General features: G+C 39.2%; 1 protein-coding gene and 1 long non-coding RNA gene across 2 annotated transcripts in view; one reads left to right on the top strand and one right to left on the bottom strand.

Moving 5' to 3' along the window:
* LOC135321478 (uncharacterized) overlaps positions 1 to 11,605 on the top strand; it is a 16,239-nt gene extending 4,634 nt beyond the window's left edge. Inside the window, exons 2-3 of the long non-coding RNA XR_010381238.1 lie at positions 7,076 to 7,281; positions 11,368 to 11,605. This is a non-coding gene — a long non-coding RNA (uncharacterized LOC135321478). The remainder of the gene's footprint in view (positions 1 to 7,075; positions 7,282 to 11,367) is intronic.
* Positions 4,649 to 15,517, bottom strand: VNN3 (vascular non-inflammatory molecule 3). The gene is made up of 7 exons (XM_010988683.3): positions 15,251 to 15,517; positions 15,008 to 15,138; positions 10,441 to 10,633; positions 8,706 to 8,997; positions 6,926 to 7,299; positions 6,037 to 6,210; positions 4,649 to 5,305 (listed from the first exon to the last, which is right to left on the bottom strand). Exons 1-7 carry the CDS (start codon positions 15,461 to 15,463, stop codon positions 5,183 to 5,185), a joined length of 1,500 nt encoding a protein of 499 aa, XP_010986985.3. The 5' UTR covers positions 15,464 to 15,517; the 3' UTR covers positions 4,649 to 5,182.

Below are 15,517 nucleotides of genomic sequence, written 5' to 3'. Positions count from 1 at the left end.
TGGCCTGTTCTCTGTCTATGGAGTGTGTATCTACTTTTACTTTAAACTAAATACTCCCGCACCTCTCAGTCTCTCTCCCTCCTGCCTTTTAAGATGGCCCACATTCCACCTACGGAGTGTGTCCCTCCTAAGCTGCTCTCCCTTCTGAGTGCGACAGACCACACTCTGCCTATGGAGTGTGTATCTCTCTGAATAAACCTGCTTTCCCTTTACTATGCCTTGCTCTTGAATCTTTTCCTGCATGAAGCAAGAAGTATTCTCCAACAACACCAGAGGCTAAGCTTCCTAGGGGATGGGAAAAGCCTGTCTCTAGCCCGCTTAGCCTGCCTGTCCCAACTAAGGGAGAGAGAAAAAGGCTGAGAAACACTTGTGAAGGGCACAGCCCAGGGACCGAAGCCCACTACAAGACAGAGATTTAATCATTGGGCTATGTAAGACTTCCCTCCCCCCGCACTTACTACCACATCAACCTGGCATTTCTGGTCTACTGAGCACATACCAGCAGGGAGAAAGTCTTCAGGTGGACAGTTGCAGTTCATGCAGCAGAATGCCATCCATCAGCTTAAACTGGAGCTGGTGGGACACCGACAGCCTCTCTTATAATGCCTGAGCTGACTCCCCTAATCCCTAATGTTACCCGAAACCTGGGTTTGCCAAAAGACACAATAAAGCCAAAGAGCAGGAGAAGGAAGGATTCTTTTACTTGCAACAGGTAAGAAGAAAGTAGGGGATATTTCCCAAAGCAATGTCTCCTCAACAGCAAAACTGGGGAAGTTTTAAGCTAAGGGTGCAATCATATTTATGAAGGGGCTAAAGCAAAGGAGAATTCAGTATAGCACTGGGGCAAAGATTGACAGAGTCCAGGCTCTAGCTGATTGAAGTCATGAGGGTCAGCAAAACTCAGTGTCATCCTGTCTCAGGTTCCAGTTGCTCTGGTGGTTAAGTGCTCAAAGAGATTTGGATCCCACAAAACAGCTCAAGAATGCACTTCCAGCAGATTTTTACCTTTGAAACAAAACTTGGAGTCTTTACTACTGAAATATTGTCTCTGATGTGGTTATCTTCCTGGCCTGGTAATAGCTATTTGTACTTACGTTCTTTTGTTCCCTTAAAACCATTAACTACTGAGATCTGTTGTTCTGCAAGGACAAGTGTTATGGCTGGGCTTAGATCACAAAATGGCTTAGGACTGAAATGGCTTATCTTATGTTAAGAAAGTTACGTCTGGTTCTTTTCTTCTGGGGATCCCCATCCTACCTGCCTACAGGTACACAAAAGAAACAATAAATATAGCACTTAAGGAATTAGACTAATTCCTGCCTCAGCACTGCCACTAGCTTGCTGCCGTACATTAGTTAGTTTATTTCTCTTATCAGTCATCTCCTCAGTTGACCCAACTGATCTGGCAGATTTAAGGGAGCTCAACAAAATATTAATCTCACAGAGTGGTTTTGAGGATGAGATAAGATGAGCATCTGAGGTCATCTGGTGAACTCTGAAGAACCATTTGAATACGTGTGTATATCTGTATGCACACACACATATGTTTGTACAATATTGTGATTTATAATAAGAAATATATATTTGGCCTTTCTCCCCTTGAGAGCTTTTAAAATCCTTGTCATTTTCTGTGATAAGAGCAATAAAGATCTCCTTTGTTTTGTTATTGAGGTGACTTTTGGAAAGCACCTAAAGATGGCAGCTGGTTGCCAGGAGGACCACGCACGTGATTAGAAGCATGGAATTTTCAGTCTCCCCACCCCTCACCTCCAGAGAGGGGAGAGGAACTAAAGATTGAGTTCAATCACAAATGGTCAATGATTTAATCCATCATGTCTACGTAATGATGGGTTCAGAGAGCTTTCAGGTTTGCGAGCACATGGACATGGTGTGGAGGGGATGCTTCAGGAAGACATTTGAAGCTCAGAGCCTCTTCCCCTACCTCACCCTATGTAGCTCTTCCATCTAGCTGTTCCTGAGTTATATCTTTGTGTCACAAACTGGTAATCAAGTAAGTAAAATGTTTCTCTGAGTTCTGTGAGCAGCTCTAGGAAATTCATGGAACCCAAGGATAAGGTCCTTGAAACCTCTAGTCTATAGCCAGTTGGTCAGAAGCACAGGTTGAAGGAGAATTAAATGACCACATTTAGGCTAACAGATTGCTTATTCTTATGCTTACCCTTAAAACAGTCAACTGACCTAAGTGACCATTTGCTACTCACAGCTCCAGACCTATTGTTAAAATAAAGCTATTAACTTTACTGTTTCTGCTTTATTCCAGTAATCGAAATTAATAATCATACTTGTTTCTGAGTTGTTCTCCAGGGAGGAGGTCACCAAACTTTAACCTTACAAAATAGGCTAAATACCAAGAAGACCACTCCTTGGGCACTTATGAGATAAAGAGCTGGAAAAAGTGACAACCGCTGGCTTCTATAGAATTGGTTGCCTGGAGACATCATGACGCCACTCTTAAATCTTATGACAAGAAAATGATTCTGTTGATTGTTACCGATGCTTTATTGTTTAAGCTATGTAGAATTTAATCACCCCACCCCATCCCCAAGGTGGGGTCACAGTTTTGAAGGCACTAGCCTGCTGTGAGTCCCCTTTGCCTGGCTAAATAGTAAAGCTGTCTCTTTTCTTCTAAGCTCCAAGTCCCTGTCTCTGAGTTTCAATTTGGCTTGTCAGGGAAGGGAGCCAATCTTTTGGCAACAAGGTGACCACCTGGGCTTGCTACCAGAGTCTGATGTGGAGAGAGGGCAGTCTTATGGGATCTGACACTATCTTCAGGTAGATAATGCCAGAACCGATTTGAATTGTAGGACTGGTGTCAGAGAATTGCTTGGTGGTGTGGGGAAAAAAAACCAACATCAAAATCAGATGTCAGAATTATAGTTGGTAATCAGAATGTTGCTGAAAAATCAGCTTCTGCACCATGGAAAGCTAATTCATACTTGGAGGCAGAGTTTTAGGAGCAAAGAAAAGAGCAGCTTTGCCCAGCAAAGGGAGTCACAGCAGGGTAATGACTTAAAGACTGTGAGCCCATCTTAGGGTTGGGGTCTTGAGGTTTTACAGAAAAACTAGATGGAACAGAAAAGGTGATAACAATCAGGGCATTTTACAGGGTGCTACCTTCCTCTTAAACTCAATGAATCTTCAGGAGGAACTCCGGAGGGTCTGTCCATTCTTCTGAGATTATCAGCCTATTATCTTCTTCCCGGAGCATAGCCTCTGGGTTAAAGTTATTCTCGGTAAAGAATGAATCAGCAAACAGTTTTGCATCAGGGAAGTCAGTTTGTTAGTTTGCTTTATGCTTCTTTAAGAAGTGGGATCAGAGTCAGAATTGTAGTGTATGTGATGAAAGATTAGAAATCTGTCTCAGTATTGCTACCAAGTATGTACACCTGGCTATTAATACTTAATGGCTGGAACACTGTGTCAATTTCCTTACTGACGTTGATCTGATTGATAAAGTTGTTTACATTACAAGTGAGAAGGAAAAGCCGGGCTGGGCTAACAAGATAACTAACAAATCTAAGTGTAACAAGTGCCAGATTACTGATCTGAGTTCTGCTGGGCTAACTCGTAAATCTAAGTTAATAAGTGTCAGTTTGCTGATTCCCTGATCGTTTTTTTGTTTTTTTGTTTTGTTTTGTTTTTTTTGTTTTTTTTTGCTAGCCAGCTGGATTTTCAAAGAGACATATCTGGCCTTGAAATGTTGGTTTGCTGCCTCCCTGCCTCTACTTTTGTAATAATGATGCTGCTAAAGCTGTTCCATGCCTATTGGCCAAATACCCCAAGCTTGTAATTAACCCTATAAAACCTCATGCACACGTCTTGGAGGTGCTCAGAGCTTCGGAGCAGAAGCCCCTCTGAGCCCGCCGGCGTAATAAATCTGAGTACTCCAATCCTCCGAGTGGTGCTTGTTTCTTGGCTGGCCTGTCATTTCCGTAACAGTACTAGAGAAGGGGCAGAGGTCGGCTTATGTAAGATGCACAAGGTAAGGGGTGGTGAGGATGCTGGGGCCACCAGGCATTCATGCAACCTCCAGACAACTGTCTAAGAGAGAGAAGACAGAAGCCTAGAAAGAACCAACCTAGGCCATCAGGGAGGAAGAAACCCACATCCTGCACAAACAGAGGAGTCAGGGGCACAGGTACAATCCTAGAATTTAAGTGTTATAGTCCCTGGGGAAAATTCCAAGAACAATGGAAGCAGAGAGACCAAGGGTATATTCTGCTGCTCAGAGGGTCTCCTGCTTCCTGGAACTGGATTAAATTAAACTGAGTGGAAAGAAACCCCTGGGAAAAGTCTAGGAAGGCAATGGCCATATCTTTTGTGGGGAGAAATGTGTCCCCAAACTCAAAATGATCCTCAACCTCTCCCTCACATTCTAGAGAAACCCACTCACTCTTAGGTGTGTCTCTTCCCAGAGTTAACAAGTGACCAACCAGGAAAAGGACTCAGGGCGCCAGGTCAAGTGACCAAAGGTAATTGGGAGGAATGTGGCAGGCCTTCTCTAAGGAAATTTCTAGTCTGGCACAGGTTACAACAAATCCCTGAGGATGAGGAGGCTTAACCAAGACTGGGTAGATTTTAGGATAGAATAATTTCAGAAGGAAAAAACATGTGATCTGAAGGAGACCATTTATTCTTCTCTCTTTTTAAATTTCCATTCTAAGTACCTAATTTCCATACAAATAGACTATAAGAGTAGAAAAGATAACAGAACAATTTTAATTAGTTAAAAAGCTATACATAATTCCTTTCAAAAATACCCTTGTTTTTTAACTTCCTATATCTTAATTGACTAGGATCAAGTACTGTCTGCATTTTCAACGCTTACCCTATGCATACACAAATGAGAGTTTCAATATTTGCATATTAGAGCAGGATTCTTCCACTTAAATACACATTGCACTTTACGCAGATATACTGACACATACTTAGTGCACCTACATGGAAGATGAATGCAGCATCCAGGCATAAGCTTGTGCTCTATAGGGAATTCGTAAAATGTCAAATGTGGACACCCATCCATTGCTTTTTAAATCTTCTTAAGTTTGTTGCTTCAGCAAATTCATACCATCACTTCTACATAGACACTAAGGGCTCTCTCTTTTTCTTCCCTCTTGTTGCCAGGCTAATCAGGCAAGTGTGGCGGTGAAAAGGATCATTGTCATCGCCCGGGTCCCTGCCCTAAGTGCGGAGGGTCCCTCTCAAACACTCTTCCATACAGGGCCAGAACCAAGACAGGCAAAGGGGTTCGTCCTCGGCTCTGCAGACGTCCATCTCTTGAAACCTGATCAAAGAAAGCAAAGGATGAATTCCAATGCAGAGTTGATGTCCAGCCCAGAGGACTTCTCTGACAATATCAGTCTAAAAATAGCATGAAATAGTCAAAAGCACATAAAACATGGTGTCAAAAGACCTCTGTTTCAGATCTAAAGGTCTAATATCAGAAGGACTTTGAATGAACATGCAGCAAATAAATCTGTTGCACTGGAGGTTAAGATAATGTATGAAAAAGAGTTCTTTTAACTCAAGAAACACTATGCAAAGTATCAATTATTACTATCATAATTATAACTTCTCAGAATAATACATCCATGAAATAAGTTGAAGATGCATTATTTAATGTATTGAACTTGGACCTGCTCCACCATGCAAATAAAGGGAACATTGGTTATTGGCCATCATCGGCAATCAGTGTTTTTATTTTAATTCCTCCATAACCTGCTTGTTGCCTTGGATCTCAAACTCATATTTAGGTAGAAAAATAAACCCCAAATCCTCATCACAGACTGAAGACAATCTAGAATCACAACTTTTCTTCCATATCATAGTTTCTTTAAAGTGTTCTTATATGTTACCTTCCCCCCCAGGAAAAACAAACAAACAAACAAACAAATAAAGTGTTTTTGTATGATGTGAACCACAATACTGCAATACGGTCTCATTATCTCAAAGATTTTCATTATGCCAGTCTACGCAATCTGGTCAAAGGAATTTATCCTCCTGAAAACCTCCTACCTTATAATGTGTTTCAGAGGCAAGCTGACTCCCACTAAGAAGGATCTGTGGGAAAACATAACTTGTTCCAAATGTGCCACTGAGGGAGAATTCCTCAAACTTGGTAAAAACTGACCCCACAGGCTCCCCACAAGTTCTCAGTTCAGTGGTTTGACACTTCAGTAACGTGCATATCTATGTAGGAAAAGAAGAGAAGTGGTCAGAAATCTTGGAAATATTTTCTTGGCTAAAATACACAATTTCAAGGAATAGAGGAATATTTGCTAGGTTGCCTCTTAAGCAGATTTTTCTTTAATTTCAGATCATCACCTATTAGTGAATCCTAAAATTAATTTAGTGTGTCAAGATTAACTCTTTTTTTTTTTAACGAAGCAAAATGCAATAGACAAGAATTTTCAAAATCAGAGTGCCTTGGACATAATTAGAACTATTTCTAATTCTGATTTGAATTATTTTATAAAATGTTTCAGTTAGGTATTTCTTTTAACTCAGTCATACATCTTAGATACAGTGAGTTATGATGGGAAATGAACTTCTTGCTCTGGACTCTAGCTGAAGACAGTTTGAAAACCACAGCTCTAAAGTAACCTGACAGAAAAAGAGAATACATGGGAGTTTCAGCTTTTTAAACTTGAACTCAGTCTACTAAGAACTAATCAATCTGCTTCATGTTTTCACTTTGCAGCCAAGGGCACTAATTTTGTCCTCGCTAAGACTGAACAAATAATAAAGTGTTCTGGGGGGAACAGTTCAGTGAAAAATGTAATACTATTCCAAATAACTGAATCCAGCACAATTCTTAAAGAAATGCAATGATGACCTAGAGGGGGGAAAGAAACTAGTTAAAAAAAAAAAAAAACTAAACTCTAACCAATTTGAGTGTTTCTACCTGTAAGTAATACTGGCCTTCTACTGTGTGCAGTCCATCAAAAGCACCAAGTGCATACACCTCATCTGTTCGCTTCTCAGACATTCTGTAAGTTAAGTGACAGCACAGGTCTTTCTGACAAACTGTATAATTTCCTGCATTTCTCTTCAGCTCGGTGAAGGTGAACTCATCAAAATAAATCATCCCTGGAAAATTCAACTGCTCAGATGAGAATGGCTTGACAGCTCTGGCATATGCACTCCAGTCAACAGCTGCAGGGGAGATGGTTTCTCTTCGAGGCCAGGACTTCAGTTCTGAGAGCATCAGCTGGCCACTCTCTGTTTCCATGTCATAGTGATACACCTTGACGGCGTCTGGTGAGTAGATTCCGCTCCCTAAGGGTGACATAAAGAAACACAAAGATTACTTCCAAAGTTTGCATGGTGACAAATTAATAGAATCTTTCCTGTAACAAATGAAATATAAAATGATGACAGCATAAGCCTTTTCAAGATAAGTAAGGAGGTAGCTCTCACCTTGGCCTAAATCCCAATTTGACTCTGCTTCCCCAAAGGGGACTGCTGGCACTGAAACCATTATTTGACTTGGATGGCTTATTTCATTTACTTAAGCTCCCTTTTCTTTAGCCAACTTAACAACAAACTAGAAAATTTCCCAAATAGGAAGAATAATTTTAGCTCCCCATGGACCTCTCTAAATTATTTATGTTTGAGATTCTTCATCTGTATCAAAGAACAACAAAGCAGTCAGGAGGGGAGCCTGCTTTACATTGAACATATCCTTTACACATAAAAGATAAACTCTAAAAACCTGATTAAGTCTAAAGTGATTTTATCATCTCAACAGCAATATTTATTTCAATATTACTAATGGATGTTGGCTACAATGTTCCTTAGATCTGGCTTTGTTTTTTATTAATGTCACTTGGCTTCTCTCTAATTCCAATTTTCCCTCATGTGAAATTGAGAATATAATGTTTGCCTCCTTCTTTATCCACAGGAATAATGTTCCTTAAATAGAAATTCATATAGAAATCCACGTTACTATTCATTTTGTGGCATTAGAGTTAATAAAAGAATCATTAAAGAAAAGCATGGCTTGAAAAGATACCTACACCACAATGTTCACAGTGGCATTATATACAATAGCCAAGACATGGAAGCAACCTAAATGTCTGTCAACAGATGATTGGATAAAGAAGTTGTGGTATATATACACAATGGAATACTACTCAGCCATAAAAAAGAATTGAGTAATGCAATTTGTAGCAACATGGATGGACCTGGAGATTGTCATACTAAGTAAAGTAAGGCAGAAAGAGAAAAAAATACTATATGATATCACTTATATGTGGAATCTAAAACAATGACACAAATGAACTTACAAAACAAACTTTACAAAACAAACAGACCCACAGACGTAGAAAACAAACTTATTATTACCGGGGGGAAGGAGAGTGTGGAAGGATAAATTGGGATTTGGGGATTTTCAGAAACTGGCTATTATATATAAAATAGATAAACAAGTTCCTACTGTATACCACAGGGAACTATGTTCAATAGCTTGTAATAGCCTATAATGAACAAGAGTATGAAAAGGAATATATATACATGTATAACTGAATCACTATGCTATACACCAGAAATTAACACAACTTTGTAAACTGACTATATTTCAATTTAAAAAAAAAAAAAGAAGAAGAAAGAAAGTAAAGCACACTTAATGATTGAAGCTGTCCCAAGAGTGTGGCTGCCACTTGGGGCAGCCTGGTGGGATGTACCTGTCATGTGCATGCTGGTGTTGTGGGTGTTTGCAGCGAGCAGGTTGACTCCCATGGCTCGAGCCCACGCTGAGTGGAAGGGGACAGCCGAGAGGAGGGGCAGCGTATTGTACCAGGCCGTGGGGTAGACAATGCTGTCAACTTGAAACTCCTCCACCACCACCACAGCCGGCTCATGGGAAAAAATGTCAAAGCAAGTGAAAATGCCAAACTTCCCAAAAGGAGTGTTGAAAGTCACAAATTCTGGATCTTTGGGGAAATCAAATTGAATTTCAGGTGCAAAAAGATTGTACTGTTAACAAAAGCAAAGAATAGGAAAATGAGTAAGAAAACTGACAAATAGAAGTGATCAATACCCGTAAAATCTTTTTTCCCATGTATGTTGATGTGCGTATTTAAAATTGTTACACATAAACTTGTGTAAATCATACCCAATATACTTCAGTCTGTAAGTTTCTTTACTGTGATATTAATCAAACACTTCATTTTCCCACAACCAATGAATCAACCGATGAGATCATATATAGAAATTATATTTAAAAGGGGACTATTTCTGTCTTAAAGTCACAGGTTGAAATTTTGAACCTCACAAGTCTCAGATGCTTTTCTACTGTATTCTTTAAATGCCAGCAGCACTGCCCCTGTGAAGGTCTAACACATTAATCAAATAAACTTGGTCATATCTCCCCCTGGTATTGCTAGGTTTATATAAGTGAAGTACATTTAAAATCAATTTAAACAATGCAATAGCTAAACTTTGTTAATTAGGAAGCCATTAACAATTTTTTTCAGCCTGATTATTACTCCTAAACTCCACTTACCCTGGGCTCAGGAGTACAGTGTTATGCTTTGCTCAGATTTTTATTTGCCCTGATGTGTGCCTAAGTGTTCAGACAATATTCCTTCCTCACCCCTCCCCAGTGAGGATCCCAAGCTCCTCCGCCCTCCACTTAGGTGGCAGCCCATTCCTCATCCCCAGGTGACAGACTCAAAGAGAGCATGTGGCCTCCGTTCCTGGGAGTCAAGGAATGAAAAGGCCTTTGCACAGTTTCTAGGGAAGAGAAATTCAGTCTTCTTCCGGATTTTGTTGCTATAAGGATGGGTGCTCTGTGACCAGCAGCTGTGTGGCTTCTAAAAGGACAGTCAGCCTAAGAAAAACCTGTAACAAAGAGTTAAGATCTAGAGGGGTGATGACATCTTTGGGGCCTCAGAGGGACAGACTGCATCAGAAATCAGAGCTGCCCTTTCTATGATTTATATTTTCTCAGGTATCTAAGCATAGAAATTCTGTGGGGGTTTTTTTTCAAGCCAATTCCAGTTGGGGGTTTTCTATCATTGTCATCACAAACATCCTAATGGAATGAGTGACCAAAGCTTGGTACCAAACGTTAACAAGTTAGGCCCAAAAAACTAACTCTTGTTAAATCATGTGATTAAACAGAGCATTTCCCCCTTCTTTCTCAAGGAATATTAAAATCCTTATGGGGTTACTAGGGTGATTAGCACATCTGTTTTAATATTCTGCCATATTTAATGTTCTGCCATTTTATGACTCACTCAAATTCAAAACCCTTATATGCAACCAAAGTAAATTAAATCCCCTTTTCAACTAAATGTAGTAATTAAGAAATGCTTTCAGAACAGTTCTCTCACCAACATTCAACAGACAAGTGTACGTATTTATCACAAACAAAAGAATTAAGTCAAGCTCAGCTAAGGCACATGTAATTCTCACCTTACGGTAGCGCGCCACCAGCCTTCCCTCAGAATCGAACACCACATCAGTGTTGTATTGGTAACGACCGTCAGGGGGACACTGAGGGTCACTGGCATTGCATGGCTTCTTGTCCCCAGTATTTGCCACGACGTAGATGGTGTTGTTCTTAGCCAGGCAGCTGAGTCTTTCTTGTACTGGGGTGTGGCCAAACCTAATTCAGTAGACATTGCCTTGAACTTAACATGCATTAGTGATTTTTGAACTTCCAAAGTGATACTTTGTTTGCCCATTACCTATGACACGACCATCGTTGGTTAAGAATCAACAGAAAATTATATTTTTCTCCAGATATATGCCCAGAAGTGGAGTTGCTGGATCATATCATAACTCTATTCTTAGTTTTTTAAGGAACCTCCATACTGTCCTTCATCGTGGCTACAACAATTTGCATTCCCACCAACAGTGTAGGAGGGTTCCCTTTTCTCCACACCCTCTCTAGCATTTATCATTTGTGGACTTTTTAATGATGGCCATTCTGACCAGTGTGAGGTGATACCTCACTGTAGTTTTGATTTGCATGTCTCTAACAATTAACGATGTTGACTATCTTTTCATGTGCTTGTTGGCCATCTGGATGTCTTCTTTGGAGAGATGTTTATTTAGGTCTTTTGCCCATTTTCTTGATTGGGTTTCTTGGGGATGATTTGGGAGTTCAAAATTGGGGAGTGATGGAAATGTTAGATATCTTGATTGTGGTGGTGGTTTAACAGGTGTATACACCTATCAAAATTCATCAAATTGTACATCTGAAATACGTGTGGTTTATTGTACAGAAATTATACCACAATAAAGTTGTTTTAAAAAAAGAATCAACAGAAAAGATTTCAAAACTCACATGCAATACAATCTTCATCTTTATAAAAGCTGGTTATTTTTATGTTCTAGACTCCAGATTGTGGTGCAATACTGAAGCACAGAAATGATGGAGGAGGAAGAGGAGAAAGAAGAGAAGCAACACTTTCTCTTATGAGATGCTCCCAGGAAGGCAAATGAAGGGCTTGACATTCAACAGACTCTTCCAGTTGGGAGGACCTTTTCCATAATCCAAGCCACAGTCCTCCCAGGAGTCAGTAAATAGTTGGTCCCATACAGATCATCTACAGAGAACAAATGCCGCCTTGGGTACTGGAAATGTTTTTTAAAATTAAAGAAAAATAGCATTTCACTATGCTGCCTCAGAGCCCTTGTCTGTCAATGCAACACGATGGCTTCCCTTCTACCGTAGAAGACCCATGTGAGAAACCCGGAGAAAAATACAGACTAGGAAGTTGCTTTTTAGTCATGCCCAAACCATCCAAATTGGAGATATTTATCCTAGAAATAAAAAGAGATTGAGGTAGGGAACAAGGTGGGACGATAGCTGGCTTTAAATATTTGAAAGACTAATTTGAAGATGAGTCGTGTTTATGAATATACAACAGAGGCAGTATAAACAGCAAAGCAAGTTATCGAGAGGTTTTGGTGGAAAATAAGATTAGTATTTCTAGAAATCAGAATATGCTAAGAAGTGGATTCACTAGTTACTGGAAATTTCAGGTATAATATGGTGTTTCCAGGCACTGCGAGTCTGTTCCATTAGCACGGCTCGATGGAAATGGCCGTGTTTGAATTCCAGCCATGCTAATTACCAACTGTGAGACCTTAAGCCCCCTTTTCTTCCTCATATTTAAAATGGGAATTGTTATACCTGCTCCATAAATTGAATGAGATAATGTGCATAGTGCACCATATACAGATTCTGGAACCAAGTAGATGCTCAGTAAATAATGGCCATTATGAATTTTGTAACTATAGCAGCCCAGGACACTGATGACTTGATTGCTCTTAGAGAGCCTTCAGGATCTACATTGGTCTCTCAGCCCTCTGCAATCAATGTTGAGTTAATCTTTTAATAGAAAGACACATTTGTGATGATTGCTTCAGACCCCTTCTTTTATTTTACCTTCAGGAAAAACAGTCATATTGTCAGCATTCCTATTCATTAAGACCTTTAATAAAACTATCATATATTTTATTTTGTTTTTCCTTTTTGGCTAATTAATTGGGACACTTCAATGTTCCCTGTTAGTTCTTCATGGGGAAAGCCCAGAAAAGCACGAGATGCATCAGTACACTGAATGATAGCATTTAAACACAGAGGGATGACCATGTGATCTTTTATTACCATTTTAGGGATAAATGTTGCTAGGGAAGAAGTGGAGGCTTTATTTACCAATATTGCCATTGTATTAAACACTGGATTTCTCCTTTCTACAACACAGAGCTGAAAGCTTGCCATTCGAGTAAGTGTCTGCAAGACTCAGTATTGTTAAAGTTTCATCAGTCACCTACCTTCCCTACTTAACACGATTCGTTGGAGACCAATTATCAGGCTTCAGGACATCTTTCCCCTAGGAAACTCAGTTTTATCAGCGTAGGAAAATAGAGTGTATTTTAGTATAAGCTTCCTGAATTACTGCAAATAATGAGCGCTTCCTGCTCTGGGAAAAGCTCCATAATCAAATAGACCTTGAATCAGCGTGGTTACTGTAAACACAGATTATGCAACATTCAGAGAATATTCTTCCGCAGGGGAAAATCCCAAGGGAGACTTGACTCACATAGTAGAGCTCCTATGCTGCAATACTCCAGTCAATTTCAAATGGTCAGTGTCATTAAAGAAGTTCCTCCTGTCGTGCCCTAGATGACAGTTCTGATCAGATGTATGCTAATTTCAAAGTAGCAAATTAAATAACTTGATTTTTGTCACTTAAAGGAATAACAAATGAACTATTTTAAAAGGTAAATACACCTAAAATAATTTATTTTCATAAAGCTTTCTTATGTTTATAAAAATTTTTAAAGAAAGCTATGCCTAAATCACAGCTATAATCAATTACTAAAATTTCTTGAAGGACAAGAAAACAAGAGTTCAGGTCTAGCTCCTTCTGTAAAAAAAAAAAAAATAATAATAATAGCTAAATTGGAGAGGACAAATAGTGTACAGATTCTATGTGTACTACTTCACTTGACATTCATGTCCACTCTGTAAAGGGAAGCAGGAGAGGAAATTTTACTATGCCTGCTTTACACATAGAGAAACAGAGATGTCAAGTGTTTAGGTTGTCTGCCCCACATCACTCAGCCAGGAAGTGGTAGAATGTGGTCTCAGAAAAGTGCCTCCTTTTTCAAGTTCTATGCAATTTCCATTCACCACACTGAGTACATCACATGCCAGTATGAAAGTCCTCTGGAAACATAAACCCATTCATCTTTTTACCATCCCTACAAGGGAGGCAGATGTTCATGGGTGAACCAACTTACTTATATTTGGGAATATAAGTCCTAGATATCACAACTTTCTCACTTTGTTGAAACTCAATTATGCACATCTATTATAAAAACTGTGTGTATACATACTATTAATTAAAGAAAACTACAATAAATAACCAACCAAACATCATCATCTCAAGTCATTTACCAAACAGGAGGCATGCCAGATGGTACGCATTTGAAGAATTAAAGGGGTCTAAGTCCAATGGCATGGACTGATTATTTGTCAGGAAGAATACTAGTCAAGCTTACTGAATTTGCCATTTTACAATATCACAAATTTTGTTTAAAGGTCAAAGGGTCACAAAGACCTAAATAGACATTTCTCCAAAGAAGACATACAGATAGCCAATAGGCACATGAAAGGATGCTCAACATCACTAATTATCAGGTAAATGCAGATGAAAACTGCAATGAGGTATCACCTCACACCAGTCAGAATAGCCACCATTTAAAAGTCCACAAAAGATAAATGCCAGAGAGGGTGTGGAGAAAAGGGAATATTCCTACACTGTTAATGGGAATGTAGTTTTGTGTAGCTACTGTGGAGCTAAAAAACTAAAATAGACTTACCATATGATCCAGCAATCCCACTCTTGGGCATTTATCTGGAGGAAACTCTACTTCAAAAAGATGCATGCACCCCAATGTTCATAACAGCACTACTTACAAAGCTGAGACAGGGAAGCAACCTAAATGTCCATCAACAGATGATTGAATAAAGAAGATGTGGTATACATATAGAGTGGAATACTACTCAGCCATAAAAAAGAATGAAAATAATGCCATATGCAGCAACCTGGATGGACTTAGAGATTATCATACTAAGTGAAGTAAATCAGACAGAGAAAGAGAAATACCATGTGATATTACTTATATGTGGAATCTAAAAAATGACATAAATGAATCTATTTACAAAACAGAAATAGACTCACAGACGTAGAAAATAAACTTATAGTTACCAAAGGGGAAACAGGGGAGGGATAAATTAGAAGTTTGGGATTAGCAGATACAAACTACTATATATAAAATAGATAAACAAGGTCCTACTGTATAGCACAGGGAACTATATTCAATATCTTGTAATAAACTTTAATGAAAAAGAACATATGTATGTTCAACTGAATTACTATGCTGTACACCAGAAACTTACACAACATAGTAAATCAACTCTACGTCAAATAAAAAAAAAATCAAAAGGTCATGACATTACCTCTGGGGGTCTCTACATGGAATCCAGTTCACTTCAGGGTCTGGGATATCCTCCAGATAGGGATAAATGGTCTCTCTTGTGAAGACCCAGCCATAAATTCCATCTTCTGGGGTCACGATGATATGTGCGCCCTGCTCAAAACAAGTAGGAGCAAAAAAATTTCTCCTAAATTCCAAACATTCACATTCTTAGCACGTTTCAAATTTTCTTTCCAATATCCCAGTCAAGGTCAAAAGGCAATACCTTCCTGGCTGCCAATTTAATTGCTTTCTCTAAAACATCGATGTTCTTGTTCATCAGGAGCAAAGTTTCTTCTTTTGACACAGGTGTTTCTGTTCTGTTTGGTAAAATAACAGCATGTTCATATACTGCTGCAATGAAAGTGTCCAGCGCACTGACACTCAGGACCAAGAGGACCAAAACTGCCACATATTTTGGGAAATATGATATAATCATAGCTAAAGTTGAGTGTACTTTGAGAAAACAAACTCAGATTTTTTATATTTTGTA

This window comes from Camelus dromedarius, chromosome 6 (genome assembly GCF_036321535.1).
Source record: "Camelus dromedarius isolate mCamDro1 chromosome 6, mCamDro1.pat, whole genome shotgun sequence".
In the NCBI taxonomy this organism is placed as follows: Eukaryota; Metazoa; Chordata; class Mammalia; order Artiodactyla; family Camelidae; genus Camelus; species Camelus dromedarius.
Note: the sequence above shows the minus strand (reverse complement) of the source record. Positions and strands in the feature narration are given on the sequence as shown.

Bases quoted from the DNA above. Each gene is read 5' to 3' on its own strand.
- VNN3 (XM_010988683.3), bottom strand. From the start codon at position 15,463: ATGATTATATCATATTTCCCAAAATATGTGGCAGTTTTGGTCCTCTTG. The intron at 15,139-15,250 runs GTATTGCCTTTT...TGTTTTGAGCAG, and splicing joins TTAAATTGGCAGCCAGGAAG to GGCGCACATATCATCGTGAC. The intron at 10,634-15,007 runs GTAATGTCATGA...CTACTGAATTAG, and splicing joins CCATGTAGAGACCCCCAGAG to GTTTGGCCACACCCCAGTAC.